Source organism: Triticum urartu, chromosome 3A (genome assembly GCF_056163025.1).
Source record: "Triticum urartu cultivar PI428250 chromosome 3A, HENAU_Tu73, whole genome shotgun sequence".
NCBI classification, from domain to species: domain Eukaryota; kingdom Viridiplantae; phylum Streptophyta; class Magnoliopsida; order Poales; family Poaceae; genus Triticum; species Triticum urartu.
The window spans coordinates 51,020,968-51,039,946 of NC_141875.1; the positions used below are offsets into that span (position 1 = coordinate 51,020,968).

Consider the following 18,979-nt stretch of genomic DNA (forward strand, 5'->3'; position numbering starts at 1 on the left):
AAATTTCAAATCCAGTGAACTTTTTTTAAATCCCATGAACCTTTTGTCAGCACCCCAGCCTCGGCCACGCCAGCACTAGGGGACGCCAAGAGGACCAATCGCGGAGAAGGGCGCATCATCGCCAAGCCAACTAGGATCAAGCATCCCAACAGAAGATTCGTGGCCCCTGAATGGGTGAGCTCTACTTAAAGCAGGCGAACCAGAGAGGAAGGCATCCGGTTGGATCTGGCAACGAACGGCACCGGCGGCTCCTTCTTTGCTTTTGCACTTTCTTCTTTCCCCTCCCACAAGTTGTATCTGAAGAAACTAGCTATCCCTGTACTGTGTATCCTCTGTACTGCATAATTGAATCCTAAAGGAGATCGATAGCCTAACAACATGGTATCAGACTAGCCACCCACCCCCCTTTCGCCGCCGCCGCTCTCTCCTTTCCGCCGCGCCGCCACCACGCTGGAGACCCGTCGTCAACGCCAAGCACGGGAAGCCCTCCTTGCATCCATGGACCCAGAGCTACGCGCCTACCTCGACCGGCTTGACTCCAACGCCAGTGAGCGCGCCGCCGTCGCCGATGCTCGATCCGCCTCCATCCTCAAGGCGCTCGACGCGCAGACCACGCGGATCGACACCCTCGCCGCATGGAAGCCCGATCTCGAGGCGCGCTTCGCGCAGCTCGAGCTCTCGGTCGCCGCGTTGCAGGCCGCATCGTTCCCTGCGGCGACAACATCAAGTGGAGCGCCTCGCACTCCGTCGTCGTTCACGACTCCGGGCGATCTCCACGGGCAATCCGGCCACGGCGCGTCGCATCTTCCCGGGGGATTTCCGTCGGTGACCGTCGAGTCGCCGGCGGGGCCTCCGGTCACGGGTACGGTCGCTATTCCCCCCGTCATGTCCGCACCTCTCCTTACAGCCATGGGTCACCAGCCACCCACCATGGCGTTCCCTGTCTTCTCTGGAGACAATCCTCAGTTATGGCGCACACTGTGCGAACAATACTTCACCATGTTTGCTGTGCACGAATCATACTGGGTGCCCATGGCCATATTGAATTTCTCTGGAACTGCTGCAATTTGGTTGCAATCAGTTCAGAAAAAGCTCGCAGGCATGGGATGGGAATCATTTACCTCACTCCTCTGTACTAGATTTGGCCGTGATAAGCACCAGATGCTCATTCATCAATTCTATGCCATTAAACAAACCTCATCAGTTGCTGATTTTATTGAACGATTTGAAACAGTGATGCATCATTTGATTACATATTCAGAACTGACACATCCCTACTTTTTCTTGACTCGATTTATCGAGGGGCTTCGACCGGATATACGAGCGGTGGTACTACTGCAACGTCCACCGGATTTGGACACGGCTTGTTCATTGGCCTTACTCCAGGAAGAAGTGGCTGAGGGCGAGGCCCTGTCAAACAATTCCAAGGCACGAGCTCATACAAGTGGCACGTTCTCACGAGCTTTTCCGTCAGTTTCAGCACCTTCTCAACCTGCCTTCAGCAGGCCAGCAACACCTACAGCTACTGCCGAAGACCGTCGAGGAACAGATGCAGCAAGGGCAAGTTCAGATAACAGCAAACTGTCAGCGTTGCGTGCGTTCAGGCGCGCCCGAGGCCTTTGCTTTAAGTGTGGCGAAAGGTGGGGCAAGGATCACACATGCCCAACCACGGTGCAAATGCATATTGTCGAAGAATTGCTCGCACTATTCAGTACCGATGACAATGTGCTGGGTGATAGACAGGCAGACTGTGCTGAACCAGAGGACGACAATCTTTGCATTCTATCCATACATGCAGTGTCAGGGTCAGAAGGTCCAGGTGTAATGCAGTTACATGCGTGGCTTCAAGGGAGTGAGGTGTTGTTGCTAGTAGACTCTGGGAGCACTTCTTCTTTTGTGGATCAACAGTTGGCCAATCGTCTGACTGGAATCTCCCCCTTGCCTCAACCATGCAAGGTCAAGGTGGCTGATGGAGGGCTCTTGTTGTGTGACAGTTTCATTCCACACTGTCAGTGGACGTGTCAAGACCACGAATTTGTTACAGATTTCAAGATCATTTCCTTGGGGGTGTATGACGCAATCTTATGTATGGATTGGCTCAAGAAACACAGTCCTATGTACATTGATTGGGAGGCGCACCACTTGTCAGTCACCACGGCTGCTGGACCAGTTGAACTTCAAGCAGTCACCAAGAACCTGCAGCAGTGCTCAGTTATTTCATCCCAAGAGCTATTAACTTCCTGCAAAAACGGAGCAGTAGCTTATGTGGTACACCTTAACACTGCTGCAGATCAGGCTTCTGCCGACAACAGCATCCCCACTGAACTACTCCGAGTACTTGAGCAGTACACTGACGTTTTCGAAGAACCAAGCCAACTTCCTCCACGCCGAGCATGTGATCACCGTATTCCCCTAATGGAAGGTGCTCAACCAGTAAATCTGCGCCCTTACCATCACAAACCTGAATTGAAGACTGAGATTGAACGGCAAGTACAAGAATTGCTAGATGCAGGTGTGATTCAGAAGAGTACCAGTCCATTCTCATCTCCAGTTTTGTTGGTAAAGAAGAAGGACGGCACTTGGCGATTGTGCGTGGACTACCGCCATCTGAACGCCATGACAATAATTCCCAAGTACCCAGTACCAGTCATAGACGAACTCCTTGATGAACTGGTAGGCGCACGATGGTTTTCCAAGTTGGATTTGCGCGCGGGGTATCATCAAATCCGCTTGGCTGAGGGTGAGGAATATAAAACTGCATTCACTACTCACTCCGGGCATTGGGAGTTCCTGGTTATGTCCTTTGGACTTGCAGGAGGACCAGCAACCTTCAATGGCGCCATCGGCACCACCCTGCAACCACTGAGCCGAGAGTGTGTAATTGCATTTTTCGATGACATCTTAGTATTCAGCAAAACATTGAAGGAACATGTGGAGCATGTCAGCCAAGTACTCCAACTGCTGAGAAAAGATCAATGGCATGTAAAGCAGTCCAAGTGTGCATTTGGCCAACAACAAATCGCTTATTTGGGTCATGTTATCAATGCTGATGGTGTTTCCACGGATCCCAGCAAGATCGACACGATTAAACAATGGCCAATTCCGGGGAGCATGAAGGAAGTACGCAGTTTTCTGGGTTTAGCAGGCTACTACCGGAAGTTTGTGAAACATTTCGGTATTATCGCATGCCCCCTTTTTAATCTTCTCAAAAAGGGGCACCCATTTGTCTGGACAGAAGAAACACAAACTGCTTCCCATCTGCTCAAACAAGGCTTGATATCAGCTCCAGTGTTGCAGTTACCTGACTTCTCCAAACCATTTGTGATTGATACCGACGCTTGTGATTATGGAGTCGGCGCTGTGCTGCAGCAGGGGGGCCACCCGATCGCGTACATGAGCAAGCCGCTGGGACCCAAAAACAGAGGACTCTCTACATATGAAAAGGAATGCCTCGCTATTCTGATGGCTGTTGAGCAATGGCGTCCATACTTGCACACGGAGGAGTTTCTGATCCGCACTGATCAACGTAGCTTGGTCCATCTCGATGATCAGCGGCTATCGACAGTTTGGCAGTAGAAAGCATTTACTAAATTGCTCGGCTTACGTTACAAGATTTGTTACAGACAGGGTACTACCAATAGTGCTGCTGACGCTCTCTCCCGGCGTATCCACTCTGACGAACAACTAGCAGCCATTTCTGTCTGCCAACCTGCTTGGATCAATGATATCCGTGCTAGTTATGACAACAATGCACAAGTTCAGAAAATCCGCGAGCAACTACGTCTCCGTCCGGACCCCAAGGGCAGATTCACTTGGTCAAATGAGCTACTTTACTTCCGCAACAGACTATGGTTGGGAGGATCTCCTACTATACAACAAAAGGTGCTGAAAGCATTCCACGACAGCACGGTCGGGGGGCACTCCGGCTTCCCTGTTACGTATCGTCGCTTACGCCACTTATTTGCTTGGCCTAAGATGAAAGAATGCATCAGAGACTATGTGAGAACATGCTCCATCTGTCAACAGTCAAAACCAGAACGAGTTAAGTACCCAGGCCTCCTAGAGCCAATTCCTGTACCGGAGGGAGCCTGGCAAGTGATCGCTATGGACTTTATAGATGGTCTTCCTCGGTCAGGCAACGCAAATTGCATCTTGGTGCTCGTGGATAAATTCACACGTTATGCTCATTTCCTGCCACTGAACCACCCCTTCACAGCGGCCAAAGTGGCCAGGGTGTATCTAGATCATGTGTACAAACTGCATGGATTGCCCAAGGCTATTATTTCAGATAGGGACCCAGTCTTTACAAGTAAGTTTTGGCAGGAATTGTTCCATGTGATTGGATCTGAATTGAACATGAGCACACCTTACCACCCGCAGACCGACGGACAGACCGAACGGGTCAATCAGTGTTTGGAAATTTTTCTGAGATGTTTTATACATGCTTGCCCGGGGCATTGGACTCAATACTTGTCACTTGCGGAATTCTGGTATAATTCTAGTTACCACTCTGCATTGAATATGTCTCCATTTCAAGCATTGTATGGCCATGAACCGCGACACTGGGGCATTGAAGCAGCATCTACTTGCAAAATACCAGACCTGAAAGAATGGATCGAAGAGCGCCAGATGATGCAGATTGTTTTGAAGCAACATTTGCATCGAGCAAGGCACATTATGAAGGTCCAAGCTGACAAGAAACGCACGGAGCGCTCATTCAAAACAGGGGATTCGGTCTTTGTCAAACTGCAACCATATGTGCAGACATCGGTGACAAAAAGGGCTAACCACAAACTGGCATTCAGATACTTTGGGCCATTTTCAGTCAAACGAGCTATCAATCCAGTGGCTTATGAGCTGAACTTGCCAACAGACTCCAGGATCCACCCTGTTTTTCATGTTTCTCAACTGAAGCAAGCCTTGGCTCCAGGTACGGCTGTCTCTTCGAGCTTACCAGTTCCTTCTGACAACTCTCTTGTCCCAGTGGAAATCTTGAATAGCCGATGGCGCCACACACCCTCTGGCCGTCGCGAGCAATTCCTGGTCCGATGGTCTGATCCTGACATTCTCGACGCCACTTGGGAAGATGCTCTTTCCCTCCGCCACCGCTTTCCTCAGTTACCGACTTGGGGGCAAGCCGCAAGTCAAGGAGGAGGGGATGTCAGCACCCCAGCCTCGGCCACGCCAGCACTAGGGGACGCCAAGAGGACCAATCGCGGAGAAGGGCGCGTCATCGCCAAGCCAACTAGGATCAAGCATCCCAACAGAAGATTTGTGGGCCCTGAATGGGTGAGCTCTACTTAAAGCAGGCGAACCAGAGAGGAAGGCATCCGGTTGGATCTGGCAACGAACGGCACCGGCGGCTCCTTTGCTTTTGCACTTTCTTCTTTCCCCTCCCACAAGTTGTATCTGAAGAAACTAGCTATCCCTGTACTGTGTATCCTCTGTACTGCATAACTGAATCCTGAAGGAGATCGATAGCCTAACACCTTTTTCACATTACTGAGCAATTTTTAAAATTGATAACCTTTTTCGGTTTTGTGAACAATTTTTTGTTAAATCTGTGACTTTTTTTTTCAAAACTGATGATCTTTTCTAAAACTTCTGAATTCATTTGCAAAAATACATTTTATTTTTCAAATAATTTATAATTGGACTGAAAACAAAGGTCAAGTACTGCTCTTTTCGGATATATGACATGAAAGTCATCGCGGTGCAGAGTTATTGCGGCAATTCCGTCGACGATGGCATGTGAGTTCGAACCCACCATAGTCGCAGAATAATAGCGTTGATTATTTTTTCTGTAACCTCACACGAGTGATGCTTGGCCGGGCCAGTACCGATCGCCTTCGAGCACCCACTTACCTAAACGGCGCTGATGGCGTCGAACAGGAGCTCCCAAGCTGCACCGTTTTCGTTTTGATAGTAGAACAAGGCCCTGCCCTTCCCTGCTTTTAGTTGCGGGTCGTAGCTAGGGTAAAAAATGAACAACCTGTACCATGAAGTGCTGCAATTAAGCTCACCAAGAACTTCCCCACAGAGAAGATGCTTACCGACCAAAGTTTCAACCTTGATAAGGTTAAAGATCCAATTTTCTGCACCGTTTTTTTTCTGTTTTATTTTGTTTTCTCCAAGTTTTTTCTTATTTTTTTCGTTTTCTTTTGTTTCTTTTTTTTCTTCTCTGTTTTTTTTCATTTTTTCACATTTGTTTTAACATTTATTTTTCATTTTTTTTCTTTGTTTTATTTTGTTGATTTTTTTCTTTTTCGTTTCTTTGGTTTTCTTTGTTTCTCTTGGATCTCATTCTACATTTTTCTGATATGTAAAAAATATTCTTCTAATACACGTTAAACATTTTTCCAATACAAATTGAACATTTTTTAATACATGCTCTCCGTCGTCCTCCGTTGCCACCGTTTCAATTCGCCAGGAGCAGCCGAGCACGCGGGGGCAACGGCCGCCGCTCCCATCCCTTATCCCCGACAACCTCATTGTCCTCCCCATCAGTCGCTCACCGTCCATCCACGGTTTCAGCTTCCGTGTGTCCGTCCACGGTGATGGGGTGGTGCCGGCGTGTGCTGGTCTTCACCTCCATCAATTGGTTTTTCAATGGCGTTGACGAGCGATGCAGGATGACCAGTGGGTCTAATTGTAATCTTATTTTGTTTATTAAGGTGGTTTTGTGCTAATGTGTATGACACATGTGCTTGCCAAACTAGGCTATTTGTCAGTTTAGGGCTTTTTCTCCCTCGAATTTGGCCGCTTATTGGGTTGTTAGCCCATTATCCGAATCGAGATCAGAAGCTGATGTACCGAACGAATGGCCGGCTCCAAGATTTTCAACGAGAAGCTGGCTGTTGGATGTTAGCTGAGGAGTTGAGGAGTTTGAGGCTATAAAGGGTTGCCGAACACGCCCTTAAGTACTAGAGAGAACGAAAAAGAAATACTAAACTAAGTGGAGAAATAAACTATTAGCCACACGTAGTCTTATTAAACCAAGTGATGGACCGGATAAATGTGTTGTCATGTACTACTCTCGGTGAGGGAATAGATCGACGACCATGGGCAAGCTGCACGGTAAATCCAATTTGACGCCTCCAACACTCGTTAAAGTGTTTTCTGCAAACGGACACACACTACCACTCCGTGCTGGGACGGGCTGTTTATCCAGCGGTCGTTATAGTGTTTTTCACAAAGGGGCGCACAATACCACTCCGTGCTGGGCCGGCCCGTTTATCCTTTCTTCTTCTGTTTTAAACTGCAAAAAATAAGCCCGCGCTAGTGACTCTAAACCCATGACCTCCATGTTTACAGTTCGCTACGGTAGCCAACTAGGCATCTAACATGATGTGATTTGTTACATTCTCTTTCCTCTTTTCCTCCTTCTTCTTTTTCTTTTTTTTACTTTACTTTTAAGTTTTCTTTTTTTCCTTGTTTCTTTTTCCAAATGTGTGCATTTTTTTATCAAAATTGATGAACCTTTTTCAAATCCCTGAACTTTGTTTTTCAAAATCTAGTGAATCTTTTTCAAATTTGTGAAAGAAAAATGAAATTTGATATTTTTTTGAATTTGTGAAAAAAAAAATCAAAATCGATGAACTTTTTTCAAAACCTTGAACCTTTTTTTTCAAAATCCGGTGAACCATTTTCAAAATGCGTGAGCTTTTTTTATCAAAATTGTTGAATCAAATCTAATGAACTTTTTTTAAAAATCCCATGAACCTTTTTCACAGTAGTGAACAATTTTTAAAATTGATTACCTTTTTCGGTTTTGTGAACAGTTTTTTGTTAAATCTGTGACTTTTTTTTCAAAATCGATGATCTGTTCTAAAACTTCTGAATTCATTTGCAAAAATACATTTTATTTTTCAAATAGTTTATAATTGGACTGAAAACAAAGGTCAAGTACCGCTCTTTTCGGATATATGACATGAAAGTCATCGCGGTGCAGAGTTATTGCGGTAATTCCGTCGACAATGAGTTCGAACCCACCATAGTCGCAGAATAATAGCATTGATTATTTTTTCTGTGACCTCACACGAGTGATGCTTGGCCGGGCCAGTACTGATCGCCTTCGAGCGCCCACTTACCTAAACGGCGCTGAGGGCGTCAAACAGGAGCTCCCAAGCTGCACCGTTTTCGTTTTGATAGTAGAACCGGGCCATGCCCTTCCCTGCTTTTAGTTGCGGGTCGTAGCTAGGGAAAAAAAATGAACAACCTGCACCGTGAAGTGCTGCAATTAAGCTCACCAACAACTTCCCCACAGGAAAGATGCTAACCGCCCAAAGTTTCAACCTTGATAAGGTTAAAGAGCCAATTTTCTGCACCATTTTTTTCTTTTTTATTTTGTTTTCTCCAAGTTTTTTTCTTCTTTTTTTTGTTTTATTTTGTTTCTTTCTTTTTTATTCTCTGTTTTTTTCATTTTTTCACATTTGTTTTTTCATTTTATATTTCGTTTTTTCTTTGTTTCTTTTTTGTTTTCCATTTCTTTGGTTTTCTTTGTTTCTCTTGGATCTCATTCTACATTTTTTTGATATGTAAAAAATATTCTGCTAATACACGTTAAACATTTTCCAATACGAATTGAACATTTTTAATACATGCTCCATATTTTTGTACACATTTTTAACATTGTTTAAATGCTTCGTTAACATTTTCAAACACAAGATTAATATTTTTTGAATACGTGTTCAACATTTTTCATAAACACACTTGTAAAAAAATTCATGTGTTGATTAATATTTTTTAATACAAGATTGAGATTTTCTAACATATGGTCTACATTTTTCTATGCACATTTAACATTTTCAAATGCTTGATTAACATTTTCTAAATACAGTATTAACATTTTTTGAACTCATGGTCAACATTTTTCCTAAGCACATTTTGAAATGCTTGATTAACATTCTTAAATACATGATCCAATTTTTCATCATTTTTTAATAGATCGTCAACATTTTTTCTATACACATTTAACATTTTTCAAATGGTTGATTAACACTTTTCGAATACTTGTTCAATATTTTTTTCAAATGTTTGATTACATTTTTATATACATGATGAAAAAATTCATCATTTTTTAAAACGTGGTCCATATTTTTTCTATACATATTTAACATTTTCCAAATGCTTGATTAACAATTTGAAACAATTTTTCATTTTTTTCAAATACTCGATTAACATTTTTTTAAACATGATTAAATTTTTTTCATACACATTTTGTTTTTCCTATATATATATATATATGTGTGTGTGTGTGTGTGTGTGTGTGTGTGATAAACTTTTCTCTATACACGTTTAACATTTTTTAAATGCGCATTTAATATATTTTTTTAATTTTGTAGGTGAAGCAATTATCATTATAGATATAACTATAAAATTACAAAGTATAAGCAAAAATTTAAAGGAGCGAAATACAAGACAAAAACTGAAAAAGGAAACAAAAGAAAAAAACGTTGAATGCCCATGCTCCCCGCTGGGTTGGCCCATTATGGGAGGTGCTTGAGGCGAGTGCCTGCTTCATCTCGCGTGAAGTGAGACATATCAGCACCCTTCCCGGGGCGACAAGTCTGTTGTTCGACAACGACTACCCGAGCCTCATGGGCTCGTTCTGGGCCGCAAGTCCGCGCTGCAAGCATGGGGCAGCTGGCCAACTACCAACACTAGCAAGCGCCCAACATTGTCGCCCTAGTAGTGGTGACGCTCACCAAGTCCGCGCGGTTCAGGGAGATCGCCGATAACTGGAATCAGGACTCATGCTTGGCGATCTCAAGAACCTGGTGCTCAAGTAGAAGTAGTGACGGAACCAGGGGTGAGGGGGGGCCATGCCCCCCCCCCCAATTTTCAAAGAGAGCCTTCAAATTTCTGAACAAGGGTGTGTGGGAGGGGAGCAACGGAGCCACCCAACTAGGGGACCCTTAGGTCAGGATCGGGATCCACACCAAGCAGAAGTTGATCGATGATGCTCTTCTCGTGCTGCTCTGGCCTTGGAAGCATAAACGCATGAACAAAATTACATGGCTCAACTAGATGCTCGATCGCCACGAAATAAAATACTACTACTATAGCAGAAATCCAGCGTGCCTTCAAAACTTTCAGTCTTGAATGATTTGCCAATGTAGGCTCTCGGTTTCTCCAACATCGAGATACCGCCATGACAGCTAGGAACATCCCAGCCACAGCACACAAGTGTATGTTCATTGCAGAAAAAAAAGTGTGTCAAGATATTGCATGGCAAACTATACAACGCACAAATTCAAGGTGTGTGAGAAATATGCCCTAGAGGCAATAATATTGTATTATTATATTTTCATGTTTATAATTAATAGTTTATATTCTATTCTATAACTGCTATGATACTGGAATGTGTGATTCGGTGGAAAACCCATATGCACGTGTGGAATGACAAACGGTAAAACTTGATTCCTAGTCTCGTCTCTAAGACTAGCTCAAGTGTTGTTAGTGATCATGTTTTCCGGATCTTAGGTTATAATTAAGTGTAACGATAGTCCTAAAACAACTTTGAGAGTGTGGATTTGGAAGAACGATCATATTGAATTGACCCAAACTTGTTTGTTATACTTTGAGATACAATTGTCACAAGTCAATCGTTATAACACAAAGAGTTAATGTATGCTTTAGTTTCTTCGACCATGAGAGTATCGTAGTCACTTCTTACCGTGCGATGGACTTTGGGGTTGCTCAAACGTCATCTGTAACACGATGATCATAACGACAACTACATGTTCATTGGAAAGTTTGACAAGGGGCTAGATAACTCAAGAGTGTGATTTTCTCCTCCGATGATGAAGAGATATTATTAGGGCCCTCTCAATGTGACGACATTCATCATCGTCTCACTAGACACAGGTGACTAGGTCACATGGATGCCGAAATATGTCAACGAGAAAGAAGAACAAAACCGGTAATGAGGAGACCGGTATAGTGAGCATGATAATAACTCAAGAGGATACTGATATATATCACCATGGGTTTTTTTAATATTGCGAAGCAAAGGGAATAGCACATGATAACCAAAAGTTCACTCGAATGTCATTCTTGTATTCCTAGGGATTAATATGGATGTCCATGGCTCTGCTATTGGTCATTGAATGAAAGGGCTTTTGTTCATGTCTATGTTCTACCGAACCTATAGGGTCACAAGGTTAAGGGAATCATGATCCAATGAGTGTTAGTGGAGCAATAGTTATGTGAAAAAACTTATGAAATAGTTTCGTTAATATTAGGAATAGTTTCGAGAGAAACCGGAAGCGTTCCGGGGTTATCGGAAGGGTTTCTGGAGATGTTAAATTAATAATAAATGCTCTAATAATGATTAGGAGGCTTTTATAATTATTTAAATTTTAATGGGCCAAGGAAAATACTTAAAAGGCCAAATGGTGGAGAGCTATTGGGCCCTAGGGCCCAATAACACTTGGGACACCCTAAGCTTGTAGGACAAGCTAGAGGGGCCAAACTGGAGTGGGTGGATGACTCCTCCTTCTCCTTGGCCGGCACAACAGAGGGGAGTCCTCCTTCCCCCTTGTGGCGCCCCTTCCCTCTCCAACTTTATATACTTAGGATTTGTCCCTTTGGAGATACAAGTTTCGTAGATGATCTAATTAGAGCTAGACCTAGATCTCTCTAATCCTCAAAATAGAGAAGCCATGTGTGGTTCTCTTCTTCTTCCTCTAATTCTACAGCGACTATTAGCTCTGGATGACAAAGCGCTGCTGAATCTTGAAGCCCGAACACTTGCAATCTGTAGAGAGCTCGTGTTTTCGGTCTTCGGTTAGAGGGATCGTCCGTGAATGGTTTGAGGGACTTCATCGACGATCTAGACCAACTCTTCTTTCAGTGTAACTCGTAGTTGGTAATGGTCTGATATAAACCCCTTTGTCCATCTTCATAGTGTTCCGGGACCGTGATCGTAGGATGATTTTTTTCTCTAGTTCTGTGCCTCCATGAGAAGTAAGCTTGTGCCTCTCGCGAAAGCAAAAAAACACACATTTTTTTCTTTTCTGAGAGGTACAATTGTAACTATTGCAAGAGCAAACATGTGCCTTCACGAGAAGTAAATCCATGCCTCTCGCCAAAGAAAGAAAATAATAAAACATGTTTTTTCATGCAAATTTTTTCTAAAATTCTTTTTTGTCCAAAAACCTATGAAAAACAGGGCAAAAGCCGAAAAAAACCAAAAAAACCATCTAAAACCCAAAAATGCGTACAAAAAAACACAAAATCTTGAGGGAACGCCCAGCACGCTACATGTGGCAGTGACTTAGAGCGCGCCACATCAAAAGTGACCGTTGTGGGAGCCCCACAACGAGTACTCCTCAGCTAGTTGATCATGTTGTTCTCCTTCACAATGTCAGCATAAAGGGGAGCCCCTATAGGGCGCCTTCAGCATCGGCTCGAGGGACTGGCGCCTACGCGCCCGCGAATTGGGCCGACCCAGGTCGCCTTGTTTGATCGTCCCGCACGTCGCCCCGTTCGCTCGATCATGGCTGACTTTTGAAAAAATAAGGAAAAATATCGGGAATTAAAAAATGTTCTCGAATTTTGAAAGAAAGTTCACAAACTTGAAAAATAGTTCACAAATTTTAAAAAAATTCATCAAGTTTAAAAAAAAACTTCATCAATTTGAAAGTGGTTCGTTGGTTTTGAAAAGAAAGTACATTTATTTCGAAAAAAATCATCAAAATTTAAAAAAAATCACCAATTTTGAAAAAAGTTCAAAAACTTCAAAAAAATCACAAATTTGAGAAAAAGTTCATCAAATTTGAAAAAAGTTCACCGATTTTTAGAAAAGTTCATCAAATTTGAAAAATGTTCAATAAATAAGAAAAAATTCATTGATTTTGAAAAAAAATGTTCACCAAATTTGAAAACATTCATAAAACTTGGTGAAATTGTTTCATCAAATTATAAAAAAGTAATAATAAAAAAAATAAAAGGAAAAAGAAAATAACGAAGAACAAAGGAATGAAAAGGATGTAAATAGTCACATCGGTTTGATTGGTCTAGTTGGTTATTTTAGGTAGCTTGCACGAGGTCGTAGCTTTGAAACTTGCCGGTCTCTCTTTTTTGCACCTTTTCAAAATAGAAAGAAAAGGGAACATGGCCCGGCCTAGCACGGCGCAGCGTGTGCGCCCCTTTGTGTACATTGAAGGGATGGGGGCAGAGGGTACCGTTTAGGATTTGCCAGCAAAAAGGGGAGCTCCTATTGGACGTGCTTTGCGTCAAAATGTCGTCGCCGCGCACAGGGGCGCAGCCTGACTGGGCCGGCCCATAGTGTTGCACCGGTGGTAAGAAAAGAAAGCAAAAAGGGGAAAGGGAAACGCGATGGAAACTCGAACCTGCGACCTACAGATTCGAAGCGCATGCTCCCAGCCACTCCACCTGACTAGCATTCCTTGTACTAGCATACAAACGCGCATTTATAATAACTTAGTACAACCGTACAACCAGAATTACACACTGTAGTGAACATCTTAAAAGAAATTGTAGATTTTTTTCTAAAAGTGTATGTTTTGAAAAAGTGCGACCATTTTTTTCATTTCTAAACATACTTTGTACACAGGAACATATTCTGTACAAAAAAAGTGTATATTTTTTGTACACAATGTTCTGAATCTTGAAAAAAAATTTGAAGCACAACATTTTTTGAATCTTCAGAACAAATTTGGAAGCGCGAACAATTTTTAAAGCACGAACATTTTTTGAATCTTGAGAACAAATTTTGAAAACTCCCGAACAAATTTGGAAGCGCGAACAATTTTTGAAAGCACAAACATTTTTTTAAACTCAAGAATTTTTTTTGAAATAGAGAACAATTTTGAAAAATCCCAAACAAATTTGGAAGCATGAATTTTTTTTGGAAAATGTGAACAAAATTGGAAGCCCGAACAATTTTTTAAAGCACAAACATTTTTTGAATCTTGAAAACATATTTTGAAATGGAGAGAAATATTTAAAAATCCCGAACAAATTTGGAAGCGCGAACATTTTTTGAATATGTGAACAAAAAATTGAAATTCAGTACATTTTCTGAATTTTAGAAGTTTTGTACTTTTTTGTGTAACGAGAACAAATTTTGAATTTTGAGAACATTTTTTCAAAAACTGAACATTTTTTGGAAACACGAACAAAATTTAAATTTTTGATTTTTTTAAAGGAAGATAAGAAAAGGAAAGGAAATAAAAAAGAAAATCATAAACATTTTGTAAAACCAAGAACATATTCTGAAAAAAAGTAAACTTGAAAAAGAAAGTGAAACAAGAAACAAAAAACGAAAAAATGAAAAAGAAACAGAAACGAAAAAAAGAGAAATAAAAAAACAATAGAAAGCCGAAAAAGAACCAGATAAAAACGATACAGGAAAAAACCCGGTTCAGGGAACCTTCTGGAAGGTTCCCAAAACCGGTTTGGACGCATTATGTGTGGGCCGGCCCATTTCTGTCGCTCGCTGCGCTGCTCCTGTGCGATCGCTCGACAGTTTGCCGCAGCGAGCGGCGAATAGGATTTTCCAGCAAAAAGTCCTAACCCACGGCCACGGGTGAAAAAGAAGCCTAAAGAGAAGCCATTCTATTTAAGTGAGCAATGGGCCTGACAGCACAAAAACGAAGGTTGTCCTGTTTTTTTTTTGTGAAGATGGGCCCAGAAACTATTCTAGGTCAACTAAAAATTAAGAAAACTGGTTGAGCGACCCAACGAAATTCCTAAGACAAGTTTCGAGTTCCTGCATGTGGCGCATAAGCCGTAGTTAAACAGATTAATGGAGGAAATAAAGGTATCTATAGCTAAATTCTATATGAAATCAACATCCGTCGCCAGTCAGGAGTTCGAAGAGGTCTGGATTATTCATGACGGCTGGATGTCCAATATGAAGGCTCACAATTTTGTAAAAAGCACTTTATTGTTATTCATGGCCGATATAACAGACTGCTGCAGCCGGATGACACTACAACTGTACAATATATTATCATGCAATAAAGAGACCATGATTTCTCTAAAAAAAAGAGTTCCTGCTTGTGAGTAGTTTTTTTTAAAACACCCCTTATATTAATTAATTAAACAAAAGGTTATTACAATCATTCATTACAGCATACGCCACGCAGGGCGGGACAAAGTTAACAAGCAACCCATCAGACCTACTAATAAAATCGAACTTAGCAATCTCATGTGCCACCTCATTGGCATGCCGCTTTATTTTTTAAAAGCTCAAATTTTGGAACAACTTGGCGATGCACAAAGCCTCTCTCTTCAGGTCAACGAGAGGGGATCTATCAAACTTCTCACTTGCAAGGAAAGAATGAACGAAAGCACAGCCAGTCTCCAAAATAATAGACTGGTGGAGGGTAATACCGATATAAAGGCCGGCTAGGCAGGCGCGGAGCTCGGCTTCATTGACACTAGTACACCGACAAATAAAATCCCACGAGGAAATGATGATTTTGCCAGTCGAATTTCTAGCAACAACCCCTACACTGGCTACGTTAATGCTCTCCACAAAACTGGCGTCGTGAGTAGTTTGATAATGCTCCGGAGGAACTCAATCCTCTCCTAGCAAACGATGTAACCATTATTGCATGATAACGATGTGTTTTTTCTTTCTTCCACGTAAATAAAGAAAGTCACTCAAACATTTAGAGTTTCCTTGCCTCTCGTCAGCGCCGCCGCCGACCTGCCTCATCTGTAGATCCCGGCCCTTGTCGGCGGGATGACTCATGCTACGTTGTTAGGTGCTTTTTTAGTCTGTTTAGGGTTTGTGTCATGTCCATGAAGGTGACGCGGTGGGGACTCCCTGAAGATGGGATAAGGTTCTTCCCGTCTAGCCCCCATCCTGGCGGTGCATTTTACGTCGTCGGAGGCAGTTCGTCCGAGGAGCGCATGATAACCGCTACGAAATGGTATGATGTTGAAGATTAACTCTTCGCTTCGGAAGTTATCCGGAGTACCGAAGACCACGTCCAAGTTGACGTTGCCCGAGCATTGTGTCTCAACTCCTGGTATTATTTGGTTAAAGGTGGTAATGGTAGGGCTTGATTCTTGCCGGATCCATATGCATTTTCTTGATGGTGTCGGTGTATATTAAGTTGAGACTGCTAACCCCGTCAATGAGGACTTGTGTTAGGTGAAAGCCGTCCACTATGGGGTTGAGAACCAGGGTGGCGGTGCCTCCGTGACAGATGCTCATCGGGTGGTCCCTTTGGTCAAAGGTGATCGGAATTTCCGACCACGGGCTGTAGGTTGGCGCTGCTAGCTCTACGGCGTAAACATCTCAAAGCGTGTGTTTCCATTCCTTCCTTGTGACGTGTGTGGCGTAGATCATATTCACGTCTTTGAAAAACCCAAAGGACGATGTTCTCCCCGGTGAGGAAGGGGCGATGATGGTGGTGCGTCTCAGGATCACTTTAGTGATTGTAGCGTCGCTAGGTGGCCTACAAACATGAATGTGATTGTTACTTCTCATGCTCTTTATACTGCCATGATGTTTGATGAATAACTCAGAAGTTTTTCTAAAAATAAAATAAAAAATAGAGGGGCATTATGTCAAATGAAAAATTGGAGTTCCAAGTTTCCAAGCATAAAAATCCATAGTAGTACACATCGCGCGGTGGCTATTGGACGACAAATTATCTGAGCCAGTGACCAACTGACCATGATCGATCGATCTACATACATACACCAATCTCATGCACGCATGCCGTTTGATCTTGAAATGCATCTCACAGTCGGCGCGTTACATACATAGCTTAATTATGTAGCAACGTCGTCGACGGAGGATCTTATGTCGGGCGCGTACCAGCCGAGCTCCTGCGCGACGGCGGCGACCCTCTGCTCCTGGCCCCGCGAGTCACCGATGGCGGTGGTGAAGGGGTAGACGAAGGTGACCTTGGTGGCGACGCAGCGGTAGGCCACCACGCCGGCGTCCTTCTTCACAAGGAACTCCATCACGTCCCGGCCGAAGCCGCCGTCCACCTCCGCCTGGATGTAGTGGCCTGCATACACACACATATATGAACCCCGCAAAAAGAAAAGGCATACACACACATATGAACTCCATCGCATCTTCATTCTTGAGCTAAGTGTAACGGAATTCAGTACTATGTAGTTTGGTCCAGCTAGCTGACCGGTCAAGAAAGTTGCAACTAATTTAAATCCGAGTGCGTACCGTGGGGAGTTTGCTGATCAATGTTGAAGCTGACATTCTTCTGCGTCTTGAGGATGGCTTGCCGCAACAACTGAATGAATGGGTGGATTGAAATTTTGAATTAGCTTGGAATCAGTCAGTGAAAGACATATGCTACATTCAGCCACGCATGGTGGATGGATACCTGAGCGGCAGCGTCGGCGGAGGTGGACTCCGGGATGATGAGCGGGGAGGCGACGGAGGAGGAGGCGCCGACGGTGGGGTTGGTGCAGACGCACCCGGGATTGGTGGAGGGGCATGTCCGAATCTTCCTGCATCCATCCATCCATCGATCATACTCTACTCATACGCGTGTGGTGACTGGAATGGATAGCAAGAAGAGTGGACGGTCAACTAATCCATGGAAGGTACCTTACCCTTTGGTGTCGAGGCCGAGCTGCAGTGTCCGGGACTGGGAGTAGGGCGTGGAGAAGGGGTTGGCGGCGGCCTGCGCTACTGCAGGAACGACGGCAGCGAGCGTGAGGGGTGAGGTGGACAAGAGCAGTGCTCTCCTGGTTGTGGCCGGAGGAGCAGAGGGGGAGGAGGAGGGAGCCGTTGCAGCGGCGGCAGCAATGGAAGAAGAAGAAGAAGACGCCAGCGGCGGCCTCATGTCAGTCCAGCTAGCTGAGCTCGCCTCTTGTTTTCTTTTCAAGAAAAGAAAATGTTTTTGTTTGCAACTGCACAATTATCTTGGATCGTGGGCGGATCTTATCTCTCCAGGGTGAAGCTGGTCCACAAGCCACATGTGTATATACTCTAGCGATCTAGTCTCACTAAATGGATCTTTTTTTCTCAGCTCAACTCAGCTCGTCGGATTCGATCGTTCCGGACGGCTGACCGATCGAGCTCGTCACGTGGGATTGGATCGTCGACACGACATGCCGGCGGCCACACTAAGCGATCTACCACTAGCTAGCTAATTCATATATGCAGTGCTTGATAATTGTGTGATCGCAGTTTGGCCAGCACATGCATGCATGTACGCTACCGGACGACCTCCCGTGAGCGATCGAGCTGCCGGCTGGGACATCTGGTTCGTGGCTGGTCTCCGTCGTCTTCCTGCGCACCAAACTGTGGGCTCATACGGCGGTCCGAGGTCGAGCTTTCTAGCTAGGCGGCAATGTGGTTGGATTGAGAGCATCTACAGCCCCATCCTTCAAACTGCCCTTGCTCATCGGTCACGAAAACGCAACTCAATTACACCCCTCAGAAAATCATTATACATGTCCGGACTCTCCAGCATCCCTCAAACTCAGCACATATCTCTCTCTCCATTCGCACGGAACGCTAGCTACTTGCTAGTCCACTTCACTTTCGGTCCACTCCGCTTCGCTTCGATCCAACCGCAGTTCATCTCCGATGATCTTCGGCCTTCTCCGACATGACAGACAGTGGAACCGAGTCCGGCAACTTGGATCCATCGACTGAGACCTCGACCCGTGTGAGGACGGGGAGGAGTTTGCCATCCACATGGATCTCCTCATCATATTGTCAACATATACTATGTACAACAAGTATTCATCCCAAAACAACTCCATGATTTTTTTAAACAAACACAACATCCTACTACTTTGTACAACAAGAACAAGGAGGGGTGGGAGAGTAGAGAAGGAGGGAGGAAGGAGTGCTGACTACCTCATGTTTTAGCTCTGCTCGTCGGCATCGCGCCGGTCATCGGCGTCCGTGGTTGGACAGTTGGGCGAGAGCGTCTGCTTGCGGGAGGGCCTCCTTGTCTGCCGGGACGAGCAACTCGACGGGGGAGCAGAGGCTGGACTGGCGCGGGGG

At 44.2% G+C, this 18,979-nt stretch overlaps 1 protein-coding gene across 1 annotated transcript; it reads right to left on the bottom strand.

Moving 5' to 3' along the window:
* Window positions 1–16,527: 16,527 nt before the first annotated feature.
* On the bottom strand, window positions 16,528–18,765 carry LOC125542727 (thylakoid lumenal 17.9 kDa protein, chloroplast). The gene is made up of 4 exons (XM_048705899.2): window positions 17,572–18,765; window positions 17,340–17,466; window positions 17,177–17,246; window positions 16,528–17,003 (listed from the first exon to the last, which is right to left on the bottom strand). The coding sequence occupies exons 1-4, from the start codon at window positions 17,802–17,804 to the stop codon at window positions 16,762–16,764; spliced, it is 672 nt and encodes a 223-aa protein (XP_048561856.1). The 5' UTR covers window positions 17,805–18,765; the 3' UTR covers window positions 16,528–16,761.
* Window positions 18,766–18,979: the final 214 nt, after the last annotated feature.